Raw genomic sequence first — 27,025 nt, 5'->3', positions numbered from 1 at the left:
AAAGATAATAATTAATATTATATTGTCCCTCAAAAGGAATTGAAGGAGGTTTTCAGAAGGGGGTGGATGCTAGGAAAAGGGTCAGATTGATTGATGGATCCGTTCTTTTGACAAAAGTTGCTTTTTACTGGATTCAGTGAATTATTTTTTACTACCATAATGCTTGTTTGGCCAACGTCCTCAAAATATTCAGAGAGCGTGCAGAGTGGAATTTAATGCTACACAAAAATAAACCACACGTGCATGTTTTTCTCTGCAGGTGAATGTGAGTGCATGCTTGAGCGTGTAAAAATGTGCTGAGAGCCAAAATGATGTTGTCCTCGCATCGTAGAGCCATATAAAGTTAGAGCGCTTCTCGGGCAACTTTTAACAACATGCACCCATGTTTCATTTATGAACAACACAAACGTCGTAGAGGAAGACCGAGAGCTTTAGAGTGGTAAATAAACAAATGGGGAGAGGGGAGAGAGGACTGGGAGGGAGGCTGGTCAGGCAATGGCTGGAGTTGTCTTGCTAGGAGCTAAGAGTTTGCTAAGCTGGAGCATTAATGAGAATACTGAGGGAGGCAGAGAGGGAAAAAACTCCATTAGGAATCCAATTAGGAAAGTTCTAGTGACATATCAGTGCCATGTTGGAGAATCCTATTCTGTTCCTGACAGTGGTACTAATCCAGGTTCATTCAGATGTTGTTTTTGGAATCTCAATGACAGCAGTTAATAAGTTCATAAGGCGACAGCTAAGGATTATTATACCATGGACCAATAGATCCATGCTCCACTCGAACAATAATTACATTTTGTCCAAACTAACTGTCACTGTTCAGTTTAAAGATGTAACCGTTCTGTATTTAAACGACTTAAAGCGAAAGATGTTGAAGCTTGAAGCAGAGAATATTTTACTTTTATTACAACGATCGATCAATAGTTGAAAAAGGTGATAACTTGACTATATTAATAACGTTTCTGCCTAAATGTTATACTACAGTTGAAACCTTATCATTGTTACAGCTCCTGTTGAATGCTCCTACCAGACTATTGTGGTTAATATCGTCCGAAACAAAGGTTGGATTCTGCTGAATTTTACTTTTTGCAACTATAGAGGGGCCATTGCAGACGCTGTGTAATTTTGGACGGTCCCAGACAAAAGCTGACATCTATAAGCGGCGAGATCCTAGAGCAGTGGTACCCGATTCAACTAGCTTTTACAAATCAAACCATTCACCTTTAAATCAGGCAGGCAAAGCTCCTTTCTCCTTTCTATCACACATTCTGAGACATCCTCCTCTTCCACTTCACTATGTATGCCACTCTCTTCCAGTTTGGGCTCCAAGGCCCTGAACAGAGAATGTTTTGCTCATACTGCTGCTGGAGGACTTAAGTTGCAGTTGTGTGTGTGTTTTTTTTCTCCTTCCATCCCCCGATGTGCAGGTGGAAAAACATTGTAATTGTGCAGGTTCTGCTTCCCTCACGATGTGGCAGGTGTGTGTGCGAAAGAAAGACACAACGTTGAGCCTCCTGCTGATTTTGAAGATGACGCATTCTTGAAACACACACTTTTTCGGGCACTTAAGGCTAATTGTGAAGCTTGGCCGAAAGTTCTTGATTTTCTTTGAAAAGTCAAGTTTGCGTCTTCAAGTCCCGGGAGCTGAAATACCTCTGATTGAAGCAAAGCACTGAAGTCATTATCAGCCTGTGAAGGAGACACTGAGAATGAATATTCATCGCAGACTTAATTTACATGTTTAAGTTAATGAACTAAGAAGCAAGTGGCCCAACCCTGGATTTACATTTCATATCTTTAAAATACTCCAACCAACCACTTAACCTGCATATCCTTTTGTCCTGAGAGGGGTCCTCGCCTCCGGCGGCGCTCTCAGCTGGGGCTGATATTTAAATGAAAAGAAATACAGTAAGTGTCCCATTCTTTAGTGACTACGCTTAAATTGCCCTAGTTGTATTGTGGAGGGTAAAGTGGTGAAGCTATAGGGGAGGTAACCCTAACAATTTAGGCTAAAGCATTATGGGAGAGCTCTCTACCTTTTGTGCAAATTCAGTCAGTCTGGTTATAGATCTTGAGGGGCTTTACAAGATCCAATGTCCTGTGTTGTGTGTGTGTGTGTGTGCGTGTGCATGCGTGCGTGTGGTTTTCTGTGTGTGTGCTCCATACAAAAAGGTCATACAAAGTAATTGTCTCCCCGAGCAGTGATATCCACAGCCCTTTGAACGGCCTCAAACCTCAGGCTGGACATCTGAACTGCTCCAGCCTCTAGATTTACATTATTCCTCAGCTGATTCAAAATCTGAGTTGAAAAATGGCCTGACTTCCAGGGTCATTGGCCGATTGGTCCCGTATCAGGTCATATAAAAAAAAAAATGGACAGCGGAAAAAATAACACAAATCCATCTAAATGTCCCAGAGACGCAGCGGAGCCTGGCATTTGACAAGATACTTAAATTACATGCTATTCTCTGCTTGAGTACTTGATAAATGGCTTTAAGGTCTAATTAGAACTCTTGCTGTTTCATTTCTCCTGACTGGTTAACTGTGAGGTTTGACTGAGAGGTTCGTGGCGTAAGGTGGAGCGAGGTGAGGTTACACAGAGCTCGTTACATGCACAAGCAGTTTTTAGTGAGTGTGCAGAAACTTTGACGTTAATAATCTCTTTTTTTAGGATTTCTTTTGCAGGTAATTCAGAATTGCAAGTCAGCAGTGAGTCAGTGTGAGAAAAAAGGACACAGGATACGGGTAAAGGTCAAACTCTGACCCACCATCTGATTCCTACGACAAGATATTTGAGGATGAGTAGTACGTATTAGAAAAAACTCTGCACAAAATTTCAGTAACAAAAGGGAAGTAGAGATCAAAATTGCATTAAACACGACTGGATTGTTTGGATTAGACAGTTTGTGGCCTGGTAGCTGTTATTCCACACTGCATGATGCTACACAGTGCAAACAACTGCATGTGAATATGGCTGGTATGAACCAAAATCCTGGAGACGCAACAGAGGTGTCTCATATGACAAATTACAAATGTAAGGGCCTTAGTAACCTTAAGATATTAATATGTATTTTTAGGCAAATACATTTGCAGTGTCCAGCCTACTGCTAGCATGTTTAAACTGACCTGAGTCATCATGACAACCTGTAATAGCTGTTGCTTCAGTCACTCATTACTTCAAACGCAGGAATTATTAATTTGTTTGCATGATTAGGACAATACACCCGGTCCCCTGCTCTGCTCTGTTATCAGAGGACATGCTGTATGAAGCTATTTCTATTAGCTTACCAGTCGCTGAATTCTCTGCCAGAGCCACTTCAATCATATCTACGGCGAAAATGTAATACATATCAAGAGAAATTGAGATTATAATCTACTCTGATGGACCGTCACATGTTGAACTCATGTGTATGTGGTACTATATATATATATATTACCATGGCTGAACCCAGTGATGGATTACTTAACTGGGCGATACCACTCCAAAGCCAAGCTGCAGTGTATAAGAAATGAAAACGTTCAGATGCGTTCCCGCTGAGTGGAGCGTGTGGGAGCCGAGCGGCCGGGTCGGTGCCAGCTGGCTCCGCTGCTCTCTGTGATCGGGGGGGGTTTGAAACATGATGCAGCGGAAAAACAACCCGACAGGCTCCAGTGTGATACATTCTCTGCCTCTCACACATCTGACTGAATGCAAGAGGTGAGGCCTCTTCGCTCAATGATGTGATTACTTCTTTTTTTTTATTCGTCATTCAAACAGCCAAATAAAAAAGATGGGGAGGATCAGTATCAATAACAGCGGTCTGTGAAGAATAGGATTAATCAATCTGGCTGGAAAGGTGTTATGGGGAAAACAAGCTTCAGGGTTTTAATTTAGTCAACTCCACTTTGGTTTGCTTGAGGCTTACATACAGAATACTAATGGCAAAAATCCCCTAAAATATTTTTTCTTTCTGAGTCTGTATTCATTTAGCCATCCAGTCGGCACTTTAACGCCTGTGTTTTTTGCCCCAATAGCCACAGGTCATTAGCCCACCATAAAGCCAAAGGGTTGAGTTTATCTTTAGACTTTTTTTCTCAGAGTCACCAGTGGGCCATTAGTGAGTAAGAGAGAAACTAACTACAGAGAAAGTAATTTGGTTTATTTTATTAGCATCATCATTTTGTGCAATGTTAGCAAGAAATAGATTTTAGGACATGCAGAAGACCACAAGTGAGGAATGTAATATTTACAGATGGGAGCATGTTGCTCCTCTTGTATTTTAGATTTAAAGCCCTGCTATAACTGTGCCTTGTAGTGAATCACACGAGGCACGTGGCCGTGGATGCCTCTTTACAATCTAGCATATATTAAAACAATCCAGAGAATCTATTAATCTGTTTAAAATAATACATACAATTTCAGATTATAGTACATTTTAAAATTAGTTTACATTTAGGTTACATCCATTGGTGTCATCCTGCTGTTGCCGTAACCTCATGCCCATTCACCTGATTGTTTAGAGTGTCTGGTGTTGTTGTGGTGCATGAATTGATCTGTTTGCAAGAGAGAGAAAAGGCTCTTCTTGTGGTCAATACGCTGGCCTTTTCAGCAAAGACAACCCGAAGAACCAGACTCCCTGCCACTGCCTTCAGATGCACATATTGGGTTCCTGGTATGTTGAAAGGAAATGTTTCAAACAGGAGGAAAACAAGGGGGGAAACCCTGTGTGCAGCACATTTGTGTTAGAGCACTTGGGCAGAAGCTGCTGCATAGTTCATCGAGGAGGCAACTTTCAAAATCTGAAGTCAGAGGTTATATTTTATTTTTTATGGATTGCCATGCAATTTGCTAAAGACATTCCCAGTACCCAGAGGATGTATGCAAAAACTGGTTATCCTATGACTGCATTACATGTTTGCCTTTATCCCAAAAGATGTGTTGTCACATGATTTGGTCAAGATATTCCTGGTCCCCAGAGGATGAGTCCTCAGAATCAGAAGAATCATTTGAATTGCCAAGCATATTTACACATACAGGCAATTGCCTTGGTGGTCCTCATGACTTTATCGTGCTGCCAACTGGTCAGGTATCCCCCTTAACCACTTACATGTCTCAGCATCTTCAGGATGGCACAGAATTTGGTGTAGACACTCATTCTTGATGTTGGAATTTAGGTCAAAGAAAGTACTTTGTTCTGGTGGACGATCAGAAGTGAAGAGTGAAATATTAATGCCATCGAGGTGAACCTTAAGAGGCAGCTTCTTCTTCCTGCTGTGAGTCTCCATCCCTGAGATGGAGCGCTGTTTCCATACACGATGTTGCTCTCTAAAATCCTCTTACTCCACACACACACACACACACACACACACACCATCCCATCCTCCCATATACATGCACAGTTGCGCACAGTTTCTCTCATTTTCTCCCCGTCTCTCTCTCTCTCCCCGTCTCTCTTGTACACACACAAATACTCATACTCACACACACACACACACACACAGCGTGGATTTGTTTTCTCTGTGATGAGAGGGATTATGGGATAAAGGAGGCGAGGCCACGGCAGTTTAGTTTAGTTCGGACCAAAGCTGCTCTCTGCAGCAGCACAATGAGAAGCACAGATGAATGTCGGGCTGCACACTGGAGATCCGCACAGCCGGTAACACCGCGGCTTCTGTGTAATTCGAACACGAGAGTCTCTGATTGTCATTCTGAGGTGGCGGCGAATCTGTCTTTCCTTTGGACGACTGGAGGATCAGCAGAAACACAGGAGTCCGACGGCAACTGACTCGAGAGCAGTGGAAGTGGAAAGCCTGGAGCGTTGAAATGGATCTATTGCTTCTCGGGGGGACTTCGGTATCGGCAGTTTTTTGTTTCCCTTGCAGTCGGTTCTAGCTGAAGCATTGACGGACGGTTTTCATTCTCACACACTGTAAGCTATGACTTACTGATGTATTCAACCCATCCACATCACAATATGGGAATGGATCAGCTGGATGCTTTCGGCGAGGACGTCCTCATCTAGTATGCATTTTTTAAACCCTATCTTTTGAATTTGTGTTGGGTCCTCGACTCTGTCCGTGTTCAAAGGTCAAAGTGCTGATGTTGTACCTTGTGCTTCCGCTGTGTGACAGAATATCCGTCTGTTTTTTGGCATTGAAAACCCGTTTATCATTTCATTATTACTGTAACTACAGATTTGAGGTCAGAACAATAAAGTAGAGTCTTGGCGGTTTACGGCCGTGAGACGAAAGCCCTTAAAGATAAATCAAACAAAGAAGTCTGTCGGCCCGATGCTTGTCGGCCTGTTGCATTTCTGATTATTTCTGTGGAGATTTATGGAATAAGCACCTTATGACCCGTGCATAATTAGTCACTAGAGTCGGGCAGCATTAACCTTTGAAACAATACGGAAGCTGGAACATTGCACTTGTATCCAATGTTACATTGTGTTTTACCACATTTCTGTTGTAATCTACTGCACATAGTGTGTATTCTAATATTTATGTACTTCTAGATGTCGACGATGCCGCAATTTATGTGTCCATTGTCCATGGAGGGTTCGGCTTCTTTGGTGCTGGCTCCAGTCATGCTAGCATTAGCCCCAGCTCCCGTGGGGGACATTAGAACACTGAACACTCCCAAGCCCTTCGGTATATTCTGTGTTTGACCAGGTGGTTCATCAGGTCGGTTGCGCTTCCCCTGTCCAGATTTGCGTTTCGCATCACAGATATTACAGCAAGCTCTGCTCTCACCATCGCCCTGACCCGCTGTGACTCGAACAAGCTCCAAAGTTGATGTAGTCACGATAGTCTCGCTCGCTCTCCTTTTGTATTTACTCGGCACAGATCATCTGTTTAAAACATTTTCCCATAATTCCTGCTCAGGAGCCACACTGGACTTACTCTCTGCTCCCTCGGCCTCTCTCTCTCTCTCTATCTCTGCTTTCCCGAAATCCTCAATCACCTTGTTATCGCAATCTGCATTAAGCGAATCATCTGTCGCATCGGTGCTTTCCCTCGCCGCGCTCAAACATACAATTCTGCAGAGCAACTGACCGTGCATGCAGCCGTTGATTGCCTATCTACGGAGCCAACGAGCCATCATCCGACTGTGGTCGATTGCACTAAGCAGTGCTATCTCACACAAGAGGGAGAGTAATCTAACCAGAGCTGTGCAGAGTGTCTCTGGGTATCTTTATTTATTTAGAGTTGGGGGCTTTATTAATTCACATTTGATTCTTCTCTTAAATTATATATTTCTGTAGACAGACTGAAGTATGTAGCTACATTTATTGTGGGGTTTGAGTGATGCTCTGTAGATCGTCCCGTTCCCGAACAAGAAACCTTTCACAGAATCCTAACAGTCAGGGTTGAACACTAGGCACTATCACTGACTTTACCTTTTTTTCTTGTTTTTCAGCCATAAGAACAAAACGTCGGGCTGGCCGCCCCCTGGCCCAGGCTCGTGGGGCGGGCTGCAGGGCCCTCCTTACAGCTGGGACAGCATGAACAGCAACAGGGATGGACGGGATTGCCTAACCAAGTACGTATGAACATAATCACAAGCAATCTCCTCACGCACAATCATGCAGATACCTCCAGTTTCAACCGTCATATCTGGTTACATCACGGCCGACCACTGGAGAATTGCGGCGTGGATTCAAATCAGTTTGGCCCTCATCAGGAAGATCTCTAATGATTCCAGATTCTTGTTGAGCTTATCATGACACAGCAAGAACTGCCTTCAGGCATCAGGTCAGTCGTCCCAGCACGTTATGAAATGAGAATCGTGCCTTGAAATCCCAATTCACACGTGAGAAGTGAACGGACATTGGACATTTGTACTGACACAATTACGTGCGAAACGTTTGAATGTAGAATAAATAATAAACAAAGATGGATTATAAACCCTTTGAAGAATAATCCAAGGGTCTAATGCACTTAAAACGTGGTCAGTAACAATGCGCCAGAATGGAAGATGAGCTAGACACAACCTCAAGCCCCCACTTGGTTCCAAAAGCCCTATGCTCCCCCCACTTCCTCATACCGCTTCCCTCCCACATGCACAGAGTGTGGCCAGGTCATTTTGCATTCAACCGGCATGTCTGTGTGGATTTCTCGTGACGCAGGAGACAAAAAGCTCTCGCCAGGCAAACATGCAAATGCTTCGTTTAACTGTTGCCAACATCATGCACAGTGAATCCTATTCCATGTGATCACTGGTTAACAGGCTTTCAGTGAAGATTTCTGAAGAACAGAGATGGTTTCAGCCCCTCCATCCCTGAAGTTGTTATATTGTTCTTGTATGGTGGTTATCGAAATTCCACTCCTCAGATCACAAGACAAGTCAAGTCTGGTCTCTGCTACTGCGTAATATATGTTATCCTCCCTTTCTTCCACTTCTCAGTGGAACACCTTCCCTATATTTCCTCTCGTTATCTTGTCTCTCTATCTGTTTTTTCAGTCTTTTCTCTCCAGTCTCTTCTCTCAAGCCCTTCGCTCCTGCATTTCCCCTCTGACCTTTCCTCCCTCCCCTTTCTGACCTCTCCTCTCCTCCGGCCTTCTCTCTGCATTGATTCCTTCTCCCTGGTCTCCCTGCTTTTAAAATTATTATTTTTTGCTTTTCACTTATGCATTATACCTCATTGGTTGATAGTGGGGCTCCTTCAAGCTCTGGAATGCTAATCAGCTATCATATTACTTTATACGTAATTAAACATTTTTCCTTTTTCTTCTCCATTTATACCCTTTTTTTTAAGTATTGCCTTTTATGCCCCTTTCCTTTCCCCCTCTTTGTAACTCCACCCATTACATTGTCTCCCCCATCTCCTCACAACGGGGGAGACAGATATAAGGAAGATGACAGTTGCGGCTATGCAGTGTTGTTCCCAGAGAGAAGCTTTTGGCTTTTGAGTTGGTGATGGAGTGTCCCTGTCAGACAAGTAAAGTAAGAAAAAATAGAGATGGAAAGTGAGTGAGTAAAAAGCCAATGATTTATTTAACCGCGTCTCTACCGAGTGGGTGTCTGAGGGCTGAGCACTGCTCGACCACAGCTCTCTAGCACTGCCTTTACCATGGCTAGAAATATAAATATATAGCATGATATTGTACACTTTTGAATAAAACAAAATGCCAGACATCAGGACTCAGTTTAAATCAGATCATATTAATTTAATTTAATGTACTTTTGTCCTAAATGACTTCCTTCTCCATAAACATCAGGGATTTGTATTACAAATCTTTTTTGATACAGCAAATAGAGGGTGGGATGTCTTAATATATTTGCACTTATGGATAAAAATAAGTAGATGTAAACCAATCTTAAAAGTCTTAAAACAAATAAAAATAAGGGAAGTGTTATAATAATAAAGATATGATTATTTACTGGTGATTTTTGACCTGAGCATGTGGCATCAGTTTGAATTAAGCATCGCACGTGCCCTATTGCATTTGACCTTTTGTTGTCAGCTTTCCCCCGACCCTATGACATCCACACGCTGCCCTCCAATGCGGGATTAAACCCCACCGACCCTGACAGGGAAGACGAGCCTGCATCCCAGATTGGAACATGCTTCATTACAGACAGATTTAGTTTGAGATTTCCGTATGTACAATGCAGACCCCGCGCGATAATGAGGGGCGAGAGAATGAGAAAGCGCAAGGGGAGGAAAAGGTGGGAGGTGGGGCGCAGATCGAGACTGATCCGGATTGGTTGGAGATGAAGTCTTCATCATCACCAGGCTGGATTTAAATCTGCTGGTATATTTGTACTGCAATAACTTGATGTAGCCACACAGGTAATTTGTCAATCTGAGGAAAGTTCCTATTTTAGTGAGCGGTGCCAAAATCCCACAGTGGCACACAGTTCCACCGATGTTTGCCGACAAATAAAACATCTGCGACCGTGTAGAGGAAAGGATGGATGAGGCAGGAAATTCACGGGCTCCACCATATGGACGGCCAAGGCAGTCGGAGGTGGAGAGGCTGTTGGCCAGGTAACAATAGACACCCTGCGCAGGACTTTATGTGCAGGGAGGAAGCGGCGGCTGCCAGGGAAGCTTTTTAAGCCGTGAAAGAGGGAGGGTGGGAGAAATGGAGACAGACAGGGAACGAGTTAACCCCGCCGAAAGTGTATTTCACCTCTTAATTAGCGGGCACTCTGCATCCCCAGTATCTCACTGTAATCTAATACGGTGCATTTACACTTTAGTGGTGCTCTCATCCTAAGTGACTTGCAGTAAGCCGGAGAAAAGGACCATTTGGAACTTAACCTGCATTGACGTTGGACCAAATGTCGGTTGCCGTCATTGTTTGTCTCACATGAAGAGCAAGATACATGAGATGCTGCGGGGAAACAATTTAATAAAATAAACTTCCCGATTGTGGATAGGCCCCAGACTAGGGAGGCAAATCATTCCCAGATTTAAAATTCCCGGCATCCCATAAATGCAGGACGTGGCTCTTAAGCGTACAATGTTGTGCTAATGGCCGAACCTGAGCCAGGACTGTGATTTATGAACAGCTGATCGCATCATTCATTTCAAGTTTAATGATATCTCCCCAGGTTGAAGCTATTTGACTGTAGGAATGAATTCATTGATCGGATTTTAATGTTCAATTTATTCACATTCAGCCCGTAGATCAGGTTTGATCTCTGAAACAGTCATTGTGCGTATAACCAGCAACGTGTCCTCTTCTGTCACTATTTGCTGAGTCATTGTCTGTCACTCTGGCTCAGTCGGCAGCCAACAGTCTGGACTGCTCTGTAAGTGAATCAAAGTCCTCTGTATGATGTCCTCGTTTGCCTTATCTCTTTGGCTAAATGGACATTTTGATTGTTACTTACCGGATTTCCTCCTTTGCTGTGATTTTCCAGCCAAGTGTCCCAGAGCAGCTCGCTGGAGGAGGTTCACCTGGATGGGGTCCCCCCCGCCCCTCGCCTGGTAGAGATGAGACGGGACCCGGTCCTGGGCTTCGGGTTTGTGGCCGGCAGTGAGAAACCAGTGGTGGTCCGCTCAGTCACGCCAGGTGGGTTTCAAACTGTGCTCTCTGTAAATCACATAGTAGACTAAATGAATAATGAAGCCTCACGTTACCTGACATTCACACAAGCATTTGTATGTATGAATAGAACTGTCGGTTATATTCTTTATTTGACATAATGGTCCCAAAGATATTTATATTTTCTTATTGAATTAAAGTCAGTAAAGTAAGAATCTCATATTTCCAATGATCTTAGCATAGTAGCAAGTGATAAATTTAATTAAAGTAATCAATAGTGACACCATACTCCATCTGGGGCCGGAGCATTCTCGTAACATTCACTGCTCCAAGCTGCCATTTACAAGTGTAGGTGATGCCTATGTTATTTTGCACCTTCGCCGCCTCCCACTTTCTAGATATGAAGCCAAAATATCCTGAACGCATTTACAATGTTGCTTGGGTTTGGGATTTTAACTGCACAAGGTCGTATCAGGTCAAATTACTGGCTCGGGTAGTGTTCGGAAGAAAAAGAGAATGCCTGTTTATTCCACTAACATGGAGGAGGCAGGGTTTACGACCTATACTGCAACAAACCACCAGGGAGACGTTTTGACCTTTGGGAGCAGTCAAGTCATCAATCTTAATACAAACTTTACAAACACTTTAAATATATTGTTCTAATCAGTGCAAACACTCTAATAACTGTTTAGAGGGAGACCATGCAGACTGTTGCCTCTTCCTGCCTATGATTGAACAAGTGAGTAGTACTGACCCATATAAGAAAGGAAAATAACACCAATTCATGTTTTCCTGGAAGGATTGTTTGTTCTTGTTGATTGCAAAATGACTGCCAAACGCCAACCAGCCGTCAGCTCCCAGTGGCTGCACACACACACACACACAGTGATTAGGAGCCTCAATAATCAATCAGTGCTGAATTCCAAACAGACGGCTGAACTCATGAATTTTCTAGTCAGCGGGCCGAGCCAAGGAAGGGAGTGTATGTGACACACATATTTCATATGGCAGGAGGCAAACACACAAACAAAGTGGATAAGTCTGCAAATGATCTGCGTCGCAACACAAAACGCACACGATCGCACACACGCGGATTCACACGCTGATTCTTCCATGGACCGCCGCTGACAGACAGGAACACTGCTGCTTTGATCGAGCAGTGGTTTGATCAACTCCCACTTGTTTGCTTTTGTTTATTCATGTGTGTGTGTGTGTGTGTGTGCGTGCGTGTAGGTGGTCCATCAGAGGGGAGGCTGATGCCAGGCGATGAGATCATCATGATTAACGACGAGCCCGTCAGCTCGGCTCCCAGAGAACGAGTCATCGACCTCGTCAGGTAGATGCAGAAACACGAGGGACGCTGTGTTCTGTCACAATCAATGACGGCTGTAGTAGCTGGGTGTCGGCCTGACCCACAATCCTTCACTGCAGCTTATTGATACTTACATTTTATAAGGGAAAAACGCATTAAAAAGGTTCTACCTGGAAGTACATGTTACCAAAGTTGCCTGTGAAAAAGGTCGTCAGTGAGATTTGTGTCTTTGTGTGATTTTAATGGTATTAAATGTTTAAAGGCATGAATCTCAGAATTGCACCACATGCATGGCATGATACCTCTAATTTTGAGAGTTACTAATTTGGACTCTTTCAAATCAGTTATATCAAAAACATTGCTAAATACAGGATCATGTACAGCATTAAAACATATTAGGGGATTGATTTCAGCCGTTAGTCTCGATATTACTGCAAATTAAGTTATTTTTCGGTTTTAAAACATTTAAATATCAGGTTAAGAGCACACAACTTTCTCTGTTGTCATAATTATTAGCATTCATATTACCGAATATGATTCCACTAATCCGCTCAATCTACTCTGCACAACACGCAAACAAAATGCAGGAAGCGTTCATAATTAATAAGCCAAATTGCTAATTCAACGCACACAGCTCGCCGTGACTTAAATCATGTTTCGGTTTGTTGGTCTTTATTTTTTTAATGCAGAAATAATGAGTGGATATGTACGTGTGTGTGGCGGTTGGAACTGTTTCTTCTTGTGAGCTGTGATTGCCAGAGGCGTTTCATTTCCGCATCACCGTACCTAATCAAGCTCTTGTCGTTTGTCGCGATTGTCTGATACATTTGTTTTGATTCTCCGATACATTGTTGTTCAACTCGAGTTGCTGTGTGTTCTTGTTTCAGGAGCTGCAAGGAATCCATCATGTTGACTGTTGTCCAACCGTATCCTGTGAGTAGATCCCCTCTTGTGAATGGATTTTTAGAAGAGACCACACGGATTGTTCCTTATCTATGAGACCGTTATTCACAAAGTGACCATAACGCTGAAATTTGAAATCTGAGAGGAGGATTATTCAGTTCTCTTCCTCTTTTTTGTTTATTTGTCCCCCTTTATCTTCTTATAGGTCCAATTTAGCCATTCATTCCACAGATGATACCTAAATATAATTCAGAAAAAGAACGTGATGATAATGAGTAATACCCCCCAGTATGTTGTTATTGCTGTCGTTCACTCGTAATCTCACAACCATTATCCTGAAAAATATTTGTTTCTCCATAAAGGACAATGCCTGTCTGCCCTTGTCTCTCCTGCATTTAAAGACTCATCCCATTAAACAGCCCCGTCCAGCAATGAATGGATCCTACTGACATATTTCAAATAACTTTTTATATCTTTCTTCTCCGTGCCATTGAGCTCCATGCAGTGCCGTCCAACAACTATTAAACACGGTAGACATGTTGAGAGTGTTCTATTATGTCCCATGATGCTCATTAGCAGATTGAGCTTGCCAGGCAACAGTCGTTTCCAAGGTCAGGAAGTTGCAGGAGAGCAGGTGACTTGATCGGATCGAAACAATCGGCGTGGTGCAACCACAAACTGGACCTTGAAGTGAGAGGGTGTGTCAGCTGTTGTCAAGGGACTTGTAGTTTGTCGGCAACCAATCAATCGGACGCCTTAGTGTAACTACTGTTAATCTACATGGAAACCCTTATTGTTAAATAATCGATAAATAATTCATAATTGATGAAATAAATGACGTGTCACTTTCTGGGTTCTGATTGTCGACCTTAATGTGCCGGAACCAGTTTTCTTTCCACTTGATTTGACCGTGTGTTTATGCTTCTCTTTATCTCTCCCCCTCCATCTGTCTGTCTCTTTCTTCCTCTCTCTCTCTCTCTCTCTCTCTCTCTCTCTCTCTCTCTCTTCGTCTGTCTTTTTGGACGGACGCCTCCTAGTCCCCTAAATCAGCGTTCATCAGTGCAGCCAAAAAAGCCATGCTCAAGTCCAATCCGGTCAAAGTGCGCTTTGCAGAGGAGGTCATTATAAACGGCCAGGTTCCAGTCAGTACCACACACACCCCCACACACAAACAAACACACACACACACACGCACTCTTATGTATGACCTATATAGAGGATGCCAGATGGTGGCAACTTACCACACAAGTCAGACAATTCAGTGCGCCGTATAGATGATTTAAATCGTAAAATTGTGTTACAACATGACACTTTTGTGATTATTGTGAAAATTTGTTTTCAGGCATTAAACACTTCACCTGTTTTCTGTTCTCGTGACCATTAACGCTCAGGATGAAAAGACCGATCACTTTCCTCCTCCGCAGAACCTGGTGAAGGACAATTCTCTGCTGTTCATGCCAAATGTCCTGAAGGTCTACCTGGAGAACGGGCAGACCAAGTCTTTTCGCTTTGACAGCAGCACCTCGATCAAGGTTTGTGTGTCTGTGTGTGTGTGTGTGTGTCTGTGTGTGTGCGCGTGTGTGCGCCCCACCCCTTAAGGCACGCTCAAGAAAATTAGCAGTCGCTGCAGTATCTGTGATTACAAAGAGAGAAATTCATTTGGAATGCTAATTAGCGTCTGTCTTGGTACACTCGCACGGACCATGAAATTCAATCACTTCTCCAGTTCCATTTGTTCGTTTTATTCGGGAAATGCAGACTTCATTTTCGTCATTAAGTTAAAGAGGTAAAAAAAATGATGCAAACTGGCCAGGGGGCTGAGGCGGCAAAGAATCACCATTCTCCGCCAAAAAGGGCTCTTCTGAAGTGGTGGACTCATCCCCTCAAGAATCCCCTGAAGTGGGCTGTAGTGTGCTGGAGGACCATGAGCAGGATCAGTTCAAGATGCTGCCTCCAAACCCTGTTGCATCCAAAGCCGGCCAAAGAGGCGATGCAAGTGCAAGAGGGATTGGAGGCTGTCTCGAGAGTGGTAACGTTACGTTAATTAGAAGGCTAACGTTACCGCGAATATATTTGTTGTGCTTATATATATCTAAAGTTTCCAAGGAATCAAAAGTGACACACAGCCCCTCCCTGGTGGTGTGAACAGATACCTAAACTGCAGAACGTTTTTGAATTCAAACATGTTGCTACTAAATATCTGTTAACTTTGGGTATCTGCTGAAAGAGGTTTAATGTAAGTGATGAAATGCCTGGCAGGTCTGTTAATCGCTGAAGAATTATTTCCTCTCGGTAATAAAAAAAATGTCTCTCTCTCTCTCTCTCTCTCTCTCAGGATGTGATCCTGACCCTGCAGGAGAAGCTGTCCATCAAATGCATTGAGCACTTCTCCCTCATGTTCGAGCAGAGGGCGGAGGGATCTGGCAGCAAACTGCTGCTCCTGCACGAACAGGAGATGCTTACTCAGGTGCGGGATGTTTACCTTCTCCTTTCACTTTCTTTGTCCCCCTTCTCTGTCTGACACACACACTCAGATACACACATCCACTTGCACACACACACACACACACACATACATCAGTATGCGAAGCAGCACTTGGACCTCGGTGTCAATTTATCAGCCCTGGAACAGCAGGGGCGACAGCTCACATTACACCTACCCTCCCTCACACACACACACACACACACACACACATTCATTCACAGTGCCCGGTACATTCTAATGAGGTTGCGCTATCACAAGAGGACAATTTTAATATTCATAACACTCAGTTCAAGCTCTGCCTGTGCCACACACACACACACACACACACACACACAATGGCAGATTAATGTTTCAGACTCATTCTTCTCCGACATGTTTGAAAAAAACATACGCCACACTGTAAAACACCTGCGTGTCAGACTCGGTGACAGGTTGATATAATATGATGCCGTAACATATGACAACATTGAGCCCTATAAATCCAGTGTGAATCCCACCCCCACTGTCAGAGAGAGGTTGGAACAAATCATCTCGGCCTGTAGTGCGATGAGGGGTCACTCAGGAGTTTATTGGATTGAAGGGGACAGTAGGTAATAAGGTTGGACACCAGTGAATTAAACTACTGCTCCCTGTTGTCTCACCTTCACTTTATTATGTTGCTATATGACGATGGATTGGTAATAAATCTCTTATATAGGAGGTTCTACTGTGCTTTTAGTACTTTTACTTTGGTGTCTCTGTTTACTATAATAAATGTGTTAGTATAGAAATGGCAGTCAGCTCCAAGGCCAAACAATCTTAGCTCTTATATTAGATAAATGAAACAGGATTTCATCGATCGTTACACTAACAACCTGTTTCTTACATCAGGATCCTCATAAAAATAATAATAATAATAATAACTTTGATTGATATAGCGCCTTTCAAGGTACCCAATGCTGTTTTTAAGAGTTAGAAAATATTTGGACAGAAACAAATAGAAGAATTTCCAGCGAGTGGTAAAGTAACTGAAGGTCAAAAGCCCTTTGTTTTAAGGAATCTTTAAAAGGTTCTCAGGTGGTTGGTGAGTCGACTGTATCTGAGGGCCGCCGGGTAAGAGATGGAGTGCGGGGGGGGGGGGGGGGGGGGCAGACTGGTACTGGGGAGCCAGAGCATGGAGGGATTTGTAGGTTAGGAGGAAGTTATTATTTAAGGAACTGACAAAAATGCCACAGAAAGTAATTCATTAAACTTCCTTTGCCCCAGGGCTGCACCAAAACTCAATGGGCTCTTCCCTGACAACACCACCATGCACCACCCAGCCCCTAACTTTGGTGCACCTGAACCCTACACTTCCGATAATGCCACTCCGTATTATCCAGCCCTATCTGCCTAGTAAATGCCTCCACGTTTAACAATTACTAGTAATACTATTACCGATCCATGACACCTACTAACACTCCTAATACAGCGACTTCTTGCACTGAGCCAATGTTAATCGCACGGCTCTTACACCTAATCCTGCTAATGCTTCCATTACCACCAGTACCACTATGGCCACTGCTACCATACCCACTGCTTTTAGTACTACGAATATTCTTTACGTTGCTGCATGCACCCTATTCGAAGAGTAATCACAATTCACTTGCATTATTTGTATTGGCTTATACAAAGTACTAAGGTGGTTTTCGCTCTCTCCCGCCTCTGCGACCCCAGGTGACCCAGAGGTACGGCTCGGACAAGATGAAGTGTTTCTTCCGGATCAGCTTCGTGCCGCGGGACCCCGTGGAGCTGCTCCGGAGAGACGCCGTGGCGTTTGAATACCTCTATGTGCAGGTGAGACTTAAAGCTGCTTGTGATTATTACAGCGATTTATTATAACAATAAAAATCCTGCTTTAGTCGGACAGCTCATCTTTGAGAGGGATGCAGTTTGATTCTGACTTTTGATTACTTATAAACTGAATGAACCCTTTTCAAGACAAAGTAAAGTCCTGAAATAAACCCACTCCTGCCCGGGTAACAAATTATAAATGACTACCCCATAAGAATCTTTGATAGCTAATAGCTAATAGCTAATAGCTAATCATCTCTTCTTGACTCATGCTTCTAAGTCTCTTATGAGGGAGTGGACCCTGTTTCTCTTTGAAGGAATATCAAACCGCAAACATTAAGAACCTACTTGGACTTGGTAGGGATCCATTGTTGCTCTACAAATAAACGTTATATAGTTCACAAGCCCAAAGACATGATTTGTTGGGCTCCCCTGTGACTATGTCTGCTTCTCTGTAGTGTTGCAACGACGTGGTCTTGGAGCGGTTCGGCCCCGAGCTGAAGTACGACGCCGCGCTGCGATTGGCCGCACTGCAGATGTACATCCTCACCATGACGACCAGACAGAGCCAGAAGGTCTCACTCAAATACATCCAGTAAGTGTGTGTGTGTGAATTAAGTGGCGGTATGTGTAGCCACTAACAGGAGGTGTGATTTGAAACAGCCCGGAGCTGCGCCTTCAGTAATAAATGACGGCAGAAGATTATCAGGGAAATCGTTGTTTTTAGGTCGTTGCAGTTTAAATAGCGAAAAGAAATTGTGGAATCGAAAAATAAAATGTGTGACAAACACAAATTAATATTCTGTTCACAATAATATCACTCTGACTTGCCAATTACCTCAAAGCGGATTTTTATCTACTTTATTTTCAGTGGTGTCTTACAGCTGATACACCCCCGTAAATAGGTTTCTAATCTGTATGTCCACTTTTCAAAGAGCAGTTGTCCTACTGAAGGTTAGACTCTGAGTTCTGTTCCAGAACCGACAGCTTTAAGAGAGTAAACACCTCAGTTCTAGCCTTTGACTGTGAGTGCTTGTCCCGGGTGCAGTGGAAGAGTCACTTAGGTTTTAACGTAAATCGATGTCCTCGTAACAGAAAGGAATGGGGTCTGCCGGTGTTCCTGCCTCCTGCCGTGCTGTCCACCATGAAGGAGAAAAACATCAGGAAGGCCCTGACACACATCCTCAAAACCAACCAGAACCTCGTGCCTCCAGGGAAAAAAGTAGGCACCGCTCTTTATGTCTTTCTTTGCCCTTGTTGGTAAACCTTCTGACACGCACACATTTGTTTTCTGACGCAATACCTTAAAATAGCCTCGCTGCCTCGCTCAACCTGGTCTGGGTTTCCACCAATGTCAACCTACGACCCCTGTGTCGAGACAGGCCTTGAAGGATAATGCAAATAGCAAGCAAGGTTCATTTGCGTGCCGTGCACTCGATAAGATATTCACATTCGCTCACACGTGTCCCAGTCAGGTGCCACCGACCCAGCTTCACCTGACCTATCTGATTTTTTAAAAGCAAATCGCATTAAAATAGGCCAAACTCCCCCGTGAATGATTCAAATGAAAACGTATAAATTGAAAATGACGGTGATATGTGTCTGACCTTTCTGTCCCCGTCGTGCTTTCACCATGACAAACATTACAAGATGAAATCCACAGTGTTATTTATTAAATATGATGTCTTGGAGAAATTATGCAGCCACTGAAACCGATTGTTTGGACAATGCCACTCATCAGTAGGCAAACTAGAAGTGCTCTATGTCAAAGCCCATCATCCTTTGTGCAGCTTCATGCAGCTGGTGATGGGATGTAGCTGAGGGTAAACATGCCTGAACTCCATTGGTTTATATGCTAATATATGTGTGTAGTAAAACGCCAGTCAAACCTGAAAGATATTGATCTCTTCCCTCAAAGCCCGAGCGGTAAGACCGTGCAGGCGAATCATTTGTATTCACAGTGCCGGCTGATATCTCGTCTATTCATTAGGGAGGAATACGGCCGAGCTGCACCGATGATCTCAACGCCGCCGCCCCTCCAAATCAGCTTCCTCATTACGCTCTTGAAGTTATCGCTTCGGCCCTCATCAAATCAGGCCGCTCGCCTGGTTTTTGAGGAAGGGCCGAGGACTGAGCGAGGATTCTATAGCGGCAAAATTATGTTTTAATGGGGGATGTCTGGTTTCACCAGGCGAGGTCAGACACCGCCATTAGCCTTTTGTTTTTGTGACAGGTAGTGAGGTAAAATATCTTACCTCACTACCTGTCTATTCTGTCGTCCAGGTGTCTTCTCAAATTTAGGGGACATTAGGGGACTATAAAGCAAATATAAGGTGCAATATAAGTCTCATGAACATTCTAAATGGTTATGAAGTCATTGTCACTGCTTTTGCATTGAGCGTGTGGATATATACCTTATACATGAAGCTTTAGGTGCACTTTTGGTTCTTTCATGTTTGTTTTTTAAAAATCATTGCCGCAAGCAAAGTAATAAATAGTTCTGTGGTTGAGAAGCTCTTTAGAATTTGATGAGATTTAATTTATATGATGGGATTGTAATGGAAAATCAGTGGTCCGGATCAGAATGGCTTGAGGAATGCGTCACATCCTGTTATTAGAAGACAAATGCTTCTGTTGGGTTTGAAGTGATTCCATTTCAGATGCTTACTAATGCAATTCTCTCCTCTCTGCAGCTGACTGCTTTGCAGGCCAAGGTGCATTACCTGAGGTACCTCAGTGAACTCAGACTCTACGGAGGGAGGGAGTTCAAATCAATACTTTTGGTAAGGCCATTCGTTTTTTGAAATGATGAAGGTCTGAGGAGAAACTTGTGTTTGGTCAAACTCGCTGCTAAAACCTTTTCAGCATGGAGACTGATTACAGGTGTCTAATGCGCACGCGTTTACTTTCTGTAGCAAGGGGAGAAACAGACAGAAGTGATGCTGCTAGTGGGCCCACGGTACGGCATCAGTCATGTTATCAACACTCGCACCAACCTCGTGGCCCTGCTGGCCGACTTCAGCCACGTCAACCGCATCGAGATCCTCACCGAGGACGATGTCAACGTCCGCCTGGAGCTGCACGTTCTGGACGTCAGGGTGAGTTTCTTTCTGGACCAGCAAACACCATTTAGTCTGACACCATTTTGAGCATTTGTTGATTTTCCTCTTTCTTTCTTCCTTCCTCTTTTTCTTTTCTTTTTTTTAACAGCCCATCACACTCATCATGGAGTCGAGTGATGCAATGAACCTGGCCTGCCTAACAGCAGGCTACTATCGCCTCCTAGTGGACTCAAGGAGATCTATCTTCAACATGGCCCACTGCAACCACACAGGAGGGGATGACAACAGTGAGTGGTTATTAGCTATGTACCATATAATAATAAACTGATCCCTTAAAAAAAGTTATATATACAAAAATACTATATCTAAATATTATTATTTACTATAAAATTATTATATAAACATGCTTCATATTTTTCAATAAAACAGCTGGGGGAGAGGACTTGCAATAACATTAAAATAGACAAATAGAAAAATAGAAAAATGTGTAAGGTATTTATTTAAATGAAATCTTTAAGTGAAAAAATTGTCACTGGGGTGGAAATATATTTATGTTTCTTGAGGAGCTCAAAGTTCCATGGCAGAGCACTCCATAATATGCTCTATTTTAAAAGAGAGCAACTCAAGGTTATACTGCTCTCAAAAGTCTTGCGAAGAGAAAATCCTTTAAAATTGAATCATCATCAAATATAGAGGACATAAAGTAATAAAAACCCATGTGTGGCTGCTGTGTGCAGGTCAGGATCGTGTGCTGGAGTGGCCGTACAGCACATCTCTGGGGGGAAATGAGACATCACCCGGCCAGGAAGAGGTCTACAACCGAGACTCTGAGTATTCAGGCAACGGGCAGAGAGAAAACAGCATCTCCCCGTACTTCCACGAGCCCCAAAACCCCGAAAGAGACCTCGGGACACGGAGAAGTCCATTGCCCCCTCCTCTTCCCCCCGCTACCAGACACAAACCTCAAGACTCACCTCGGAGTGCCAAAGTGTCGTTTATATTCGGGGGGGACCAACCCTTGAACAAGTCCAAGAACCTGGGCTACGAGAGACTATTGGAGAGCCCTGAGGTGCCGGAGCACCGGCCGCTCTACTTGCACAATAACACAGACTTTCGGTCACAGGACACATTTAGTGGTCTGACACATGTCTATAGTAACATTATAAGTGAGCAAGGTGGCGAGGAGCCGCTGCTGAGAGACCTGTTTTATCGCGACACGACGGATGACGCCGAGGATGACGACGATGCCTCCTGCGAGGAAGACTCAACCGGGGGGACACCTGTTGGTGACGGCAGAGGACTGGGAGATGAAAACTGCAGCAACCAAGGAGGAGGGCTCGCCACGGCAGCTGGGAAATCCACCTTCCTCACGCTTTCTGGTTCTACAGACGACATCATCGACCTGACGTCGCTCCCCCCTCCCGAGGGAGACGGCAGCGTCGACGAGGATGAGGACGACACGCTGCTGCAGACGCTCAACCTCGCCATCGCCGCCCCACCGCAGGGTTTTCGGGACAGTTCTGATGAGGACGCGGCACCGGAGGGGAGGCCGCTAAGCACACAGGAAAATGACGATATCCCGGTATCTTTAATTGACGCCATTCCAACACATGGAGAGGGGGAAAGTTCCAGGGGAGGGGAGACGAGGCTGGAGAATGCCGTTGTGAATACTCTGCAGGCACTGGAGGCACTGTCTGTCTCTGAGCAGAGGCCTCCCCCGCCACCACCCAACAGAAACCACCCAGGTTGGTGTTTTATCACAATCATTTCAGTTATCACACCTTTATACTTAACCTAAACTACCCCAAATAAAACGTTTTTAGTGTATAAAATAATTGTTTTGCTTTGTTAGCAAAGTAAAAAAAACACATTTCATTAAAACTATTTCTATAATGTGCCTTCTCCTTATTTGCAAATATGAATTAACTTGTTTCATTTTAGTTGATTGACCACATATCTATATATGTTTTCTTATATTTTAGGTGTTTACGCATCTCGAGGCTTCAGCCCAGGGTCTTCCTCAGATTCTGGAAATGAGACCAACTCCTCAGAGATGACAGAAATCTCAGAGCTGGCAGCTTCTCACAGGCTCAGTGAGAGTCACATGCGTCTCCTTGTGGCCACAAGGGAGGGATACCAACCTTTACTCGAGGAGAAAACCGAATTCCCCGTCTCACCTAGGGCAGGAGGAACATTGCCGAAGAAATCTCTCAGTCCATCAAGGCACCTTCGGCCTCCAGCAGTTCCTCCCAGACGGAGCCCCCATTTGGACACTGCATCGTCGGGGCCGGACACCTTGGTGGTGAGGTCCCAGACTAACCTCTCGTCCACTCTGCAGCGCCCAAGCTCCACCACGCCCGGAGGGAAGCACCACCAGAAGTCGGCAGACTCCAGCGGGAAGTATAACACCTTCAGCACAAGGGAAGGGTACCGAGGCGAGAGTGGTGGCAGTCGCAACCATCTCAACTTTGACCAGCGCACTTCATTTTGCGAGAGAGGGGAAAGTCAAGGACGACAAAATTCTATTTTGGCAGAAAGTTCTGGAGCAAGCAGCATCGTCCGTGACCATCCCAGAATTCCACGCCCTCCTTCCTCCGCCACAGATCGCCTCTTAGATGGTGTGAACATGGGGGACTGTGGTACAGACAATGGAGCTGCGACTGTTGAACAAGATGAACACCTCGTTGTAGCATCATTGATTTCTCCGACCAAAAACCCCAGATCAGGGGGGTCTAACCAGGGATCTGACTTACAAAGCGACCATCAACCGATTTCTAGACAGCAGAGTGTTGCACGGTTGTGCGAGTACCACCTAGCGAAAAGGATTTCAAGTTTGCAAGGAGAAGCTCACAGTTCACTGCAGGGTTCTCTGTGCTCATCACTGGACGCTGGTGGCAGCCCGAACAGCAGTGCCTGTGCCACCCCGACTGACTCACCGCTTGGCCCTGGTGCGGCTGAATCAAAACACCACCATTTGCAAAGGCACCCCCTTTCCACTTCCTCGTCGTCATTACTCAGGGTGCTGAACTATGAAGATAGCAAACACCCTGCTCAGGGCGCGCAGGGAAAAGACCTCCACCCTCATGCAGACCCCGCCCTCCTTCGGAAAATGCTACCAAATATTCACCCCCCTGGCGCTGGGGCCGAACAGGCCCGACCCTCCTCAGCCACACCATCGAAACATAAAGACACCACAGGTACTGGAAGCAAGAAGCCCCACAATGATCTGCATGCAAAACAACAGGCCAGCTTTAAGGGGCTGAACCAGAAGGAAGGCAGCGAGGCCTACAGACAACTGATTAACTATCTAACAGTCAGCCAGATGCATCAGGGAGGGAAGCTGCACAGTGCAGGCATGGGTGGGGCAGTGAAAAAGGACACCAGGCGCTTTATCACTAGCAACCCTCAGCTTGTGGAAATGGTAAAGAACAGGGGCAACACCATCCCTCGCTGCCCATGTATGCCTTCCTCCATATCATCCCCATTCCTAAACCCCAATGTAGCAACCCCTAACACGGCCACCATGCAACTGGCTAATAAGAACCTGCGCTCATATAATTCAGCCACACTTCCTGCCAAACTCAAGAGGAGTCCTGAAATGCATGCTCACAGGCTGAATGACGGTCTGGAGTACGGGCCAGCTAATGCTGAGAGACGAAGCTCCTTTTCTGGCCTGGAGATAGAGTTAGAGCGGAGTGAAATGGACCCAGAGTACTTCATGTCGCTGTATAAGTCTGAGGGTTGTATCAACCAGGATGGGGGGTTCATCCCAGGTGGAAACCACAATGGTGGGGGGACAACTACCCATGCCCCGCCTCGATCAAGAAGCCAACCTGGCGGTAGCACAGAGGACTGGTTCAAAACAGACCCGAGGGCTCAACACGCTGTCCGTCAGTCTCCTCATCCTCGTCCAGACCTCAACACGTTGTCACTAGGAAGGGGAGACCACCCATCAGCTTTTATCAGGCAGGCATCTTCTAGCCGGTCTTGCATTACATCTCCAGCTCCCAACCTACAATCTCCACCTCCTCCGCCGCCACCACCTCCGCTTCCTCCTTTATCTCTACCCGTGCAAGCCAACGCCAGCTCCGGCAATTCTGGATTCACACAAGATTCCATGCATTCGCTCCAGTCCCGGCAGAGTCAGAACCACATTCAGGGCCTATCTGCACCCCCCCCTCAGACAGATACCTTCAGTAATAGCCTGCAAAGGGGCCGGGAACTCAAACGCAGCACAAGTACTGTCACTGCCAGCTCTGGGAGTGTGGAGGTCCTGTTTGAAAAGCCCACCCGAAGCCGCAGTCAGCAGCCCTTGTTGCCATCTGTGCCCCAGCAAGGTGAGACCAAAGTCCAGAGGAGGCCAACAAGGAAGCGGCTCTCAAAGAGCTATTCCCAAGGTTCTGTATCTTCCCACACCACCTGCTGGTCTACAGGCAGCAGGATAGACAGTAGACGGGCATCTGTGGCATTTCCTTTGCAGAAAGACGCTAAACACATCAAGGGCTCTCAAAAACTGGACACCAGCCCCTGGAGATGCCACGGGCCTTTTAGCTACTGTTTCTTCAAACGGAAGAGTGAGGGTGAGGAGGATGAGATCGAGTGGGAGAGGTCAAGGCGAAGCCATAATATGGAGCATGACAGTGCCGCTGCAGCAGCCATATTTCCATGTGGCTCAGCCTTGGATGCAGCTGGGGAGCAGCTTTACGGAGAGGTCCTGAATAACATGAGCTTCAGTGACCGTCTTGCGCGGATCAACGCACTTAAGGACCGCATGTACGGCTTCCCATCCGGCTTTACAGATGTCCGCCGCGACGCCAGCGAGCTCATCGCACTGGTGAGATCCAGTGTGGGTCGCTGCGACCGTGGGCCCCAGATGCCAATGCAGGATGTTTCCCAGTTCAAGCAGCTCCTGTCGGTCGAGTCAAAAGAATTAGGCCGGGCATGCCGGAGGATGGCGCAGGCCCACAGCAGTCCTGAGGAGATGCTGCTCGCTGTGACTTGTAGCTTCCAGGTGCTTTGCTGCCTCTGCGAAGCCTGCTTGTGTCTGGTGAGGGGGCTCAGAGCCTCGGCCTCGCATCAGCAGAGAGAGGTCGTGGCAAAGGTTGATGAGGTTGTTATGAACTACATCTGTTTGCTCAAAGCGGCAGAGACCGCCACCGTGGGAGCACCAGGGGAGCACAGCGTGAAAGCCCTGGTCCGCCATTCCAGTACCATGTCGGCCATCGCTAACGCACTCACCCGCTCCCTTAAAACGCTGCTTAGCAAGTAGAGGCTACTCCTTGTGCTTTATAGTGTGGCCTACACAGTCAGTAGAAGTCTGTCTTTAAGCATCTTGTTATTTGTGCAGAAAGAGTTGTATTTTTCATACTAGCTCTGAAAAAGTTCCCATATCAAAATCAATAGTGTGCTGCTGTTAGATAGACCATTGAGGTGATGAAACGGAAAGATGCTGAAAGGCAGTCTGATCTGACTGCACTTGCTTTTTGTGATGACAATATTGTAATGTATATTCACAAAGCCATACTGTCACAGATCTTTGTAATAAGAAATGTACCTAATAGATTCCCTTTTACCTGTGCATATCGAAGTTATTTAAAAAAAAAACATGTTTATAATGTACATAAATACAATTAAATAATATTATTTGCTGTAGCAGTTTCAAGAGGCCATTAAGTACTCAGCTTGATTGGTTCTAATATTGTACAGGGCTGGGGTGAGTTCACTTTCAGTTCTATCAAAGTGCAGTTTTACTATAGATATTTATTATTGTACCTACAACACTTTACCTGTAGAAATCTAAATGAATATGTGCCACTGTTAAATCCGGTGGGGAAATTATTGCTGTTATTTTATTCACATACTATATGTGTAAACGCAAAATTGATGGATGTAAAAAGTTAAATTAAACTTTTGTTTTGCTCAATGAGAGGAGTAAATGTTGGACATGTGGAAATACAGGGATAATAAAGTTGCACTGCATTTAATTTATATTTTATCACCTAGATTATTTTCAGAAAAAAATAATAAACAGCAAATTATACCCCCCCCCCGATACATATACAGACATATATATATATATATAATGATTTAATACGATTATATAATATTAACAATTTTGAATTGTTGAATCAGATTGATGTTAATTCTATCCAGTTATTTTTTATTTTTTGTGATTTATTTTCTTTTGTGGAATAATCTTTGTGCTTGAATGATGTATTATTCCACACTATGTATCAAGGTGCAGTTGTCTGTTGACAAGAAATTAAATGATTTATTTCCAGTAATCTGCCAACCTATTAAAACACATTTTACAGATATTTGTTTACGTCTCTTATGATGTTTCTTTTGGTTCAAATGCTTTATTGTAAATCCCAATTAGCCGTGTTATATTCCATACTATTACATCATCTCAGAACGTAAATGTAAATGTGAAGTATCAAGAGTAACAAGAGATACATTACCGAATGGGGA

General features: G+C 44.6%; 1 protein-coding gene across 1 annotated transcript; it reads left to right on the top strand.

The window, feature by feature from the left end:
- The first annotated feature begins 5,960 nt into the window (after positions 1–5,960).
- LOC133933889 (FERM and PDZ domain-containing protein 4-like) lies at positions 5,961–26,871 on the top strand. Its single transcript, XM_062381128.1, has 16 exons — positions 5,961–6,001; positions 7,400–7,522; positions 10,856–11,007; positions 12,214–12,316; positions 13,180–13,225; positions 14,233–14,337; positions 14,620–14,727; positions 15,531–15,662; positions 17,376–17,495; positions 17,951–18,087; positions 18,588–18,714; positions 20,186–20,275; positions 20,408–20,590; positions 20,703–20,841; positions 21,292–22,299; positions 22,537–26,871. Exons 1-16 carry the CDS (start codon positions 5,961–5,963, stop codon positions 25,821–25,823), a joined length of 5,901 nt encoding a protein of 1,966 aa, XP_062237112.1. The 3' UTR covers positions 25,824–26,871.
- Positions 26,872–27,025: the final 154 nt, after the last annotated feature.

Source organism: Platichthys flesus, chromosome 22 (genome assembly GCF_949316205.1).
Source record: "Platichthys flesus chromosome 22, fPlaFle2.1, whole genome shotgun sequence".
Taxonomy (NCBI): Eukaryota; Metazoa; Chordata; class Actinopteri; order Pleuronectiformes; family Pleuronectidae; genus Platichthys; species Platichthys flesus.
The sequence above is the reverse complement of the archived record's forward strand: the minus strand, read 5'-3'. Positions and strand labels throughout refer to the sequence as shown.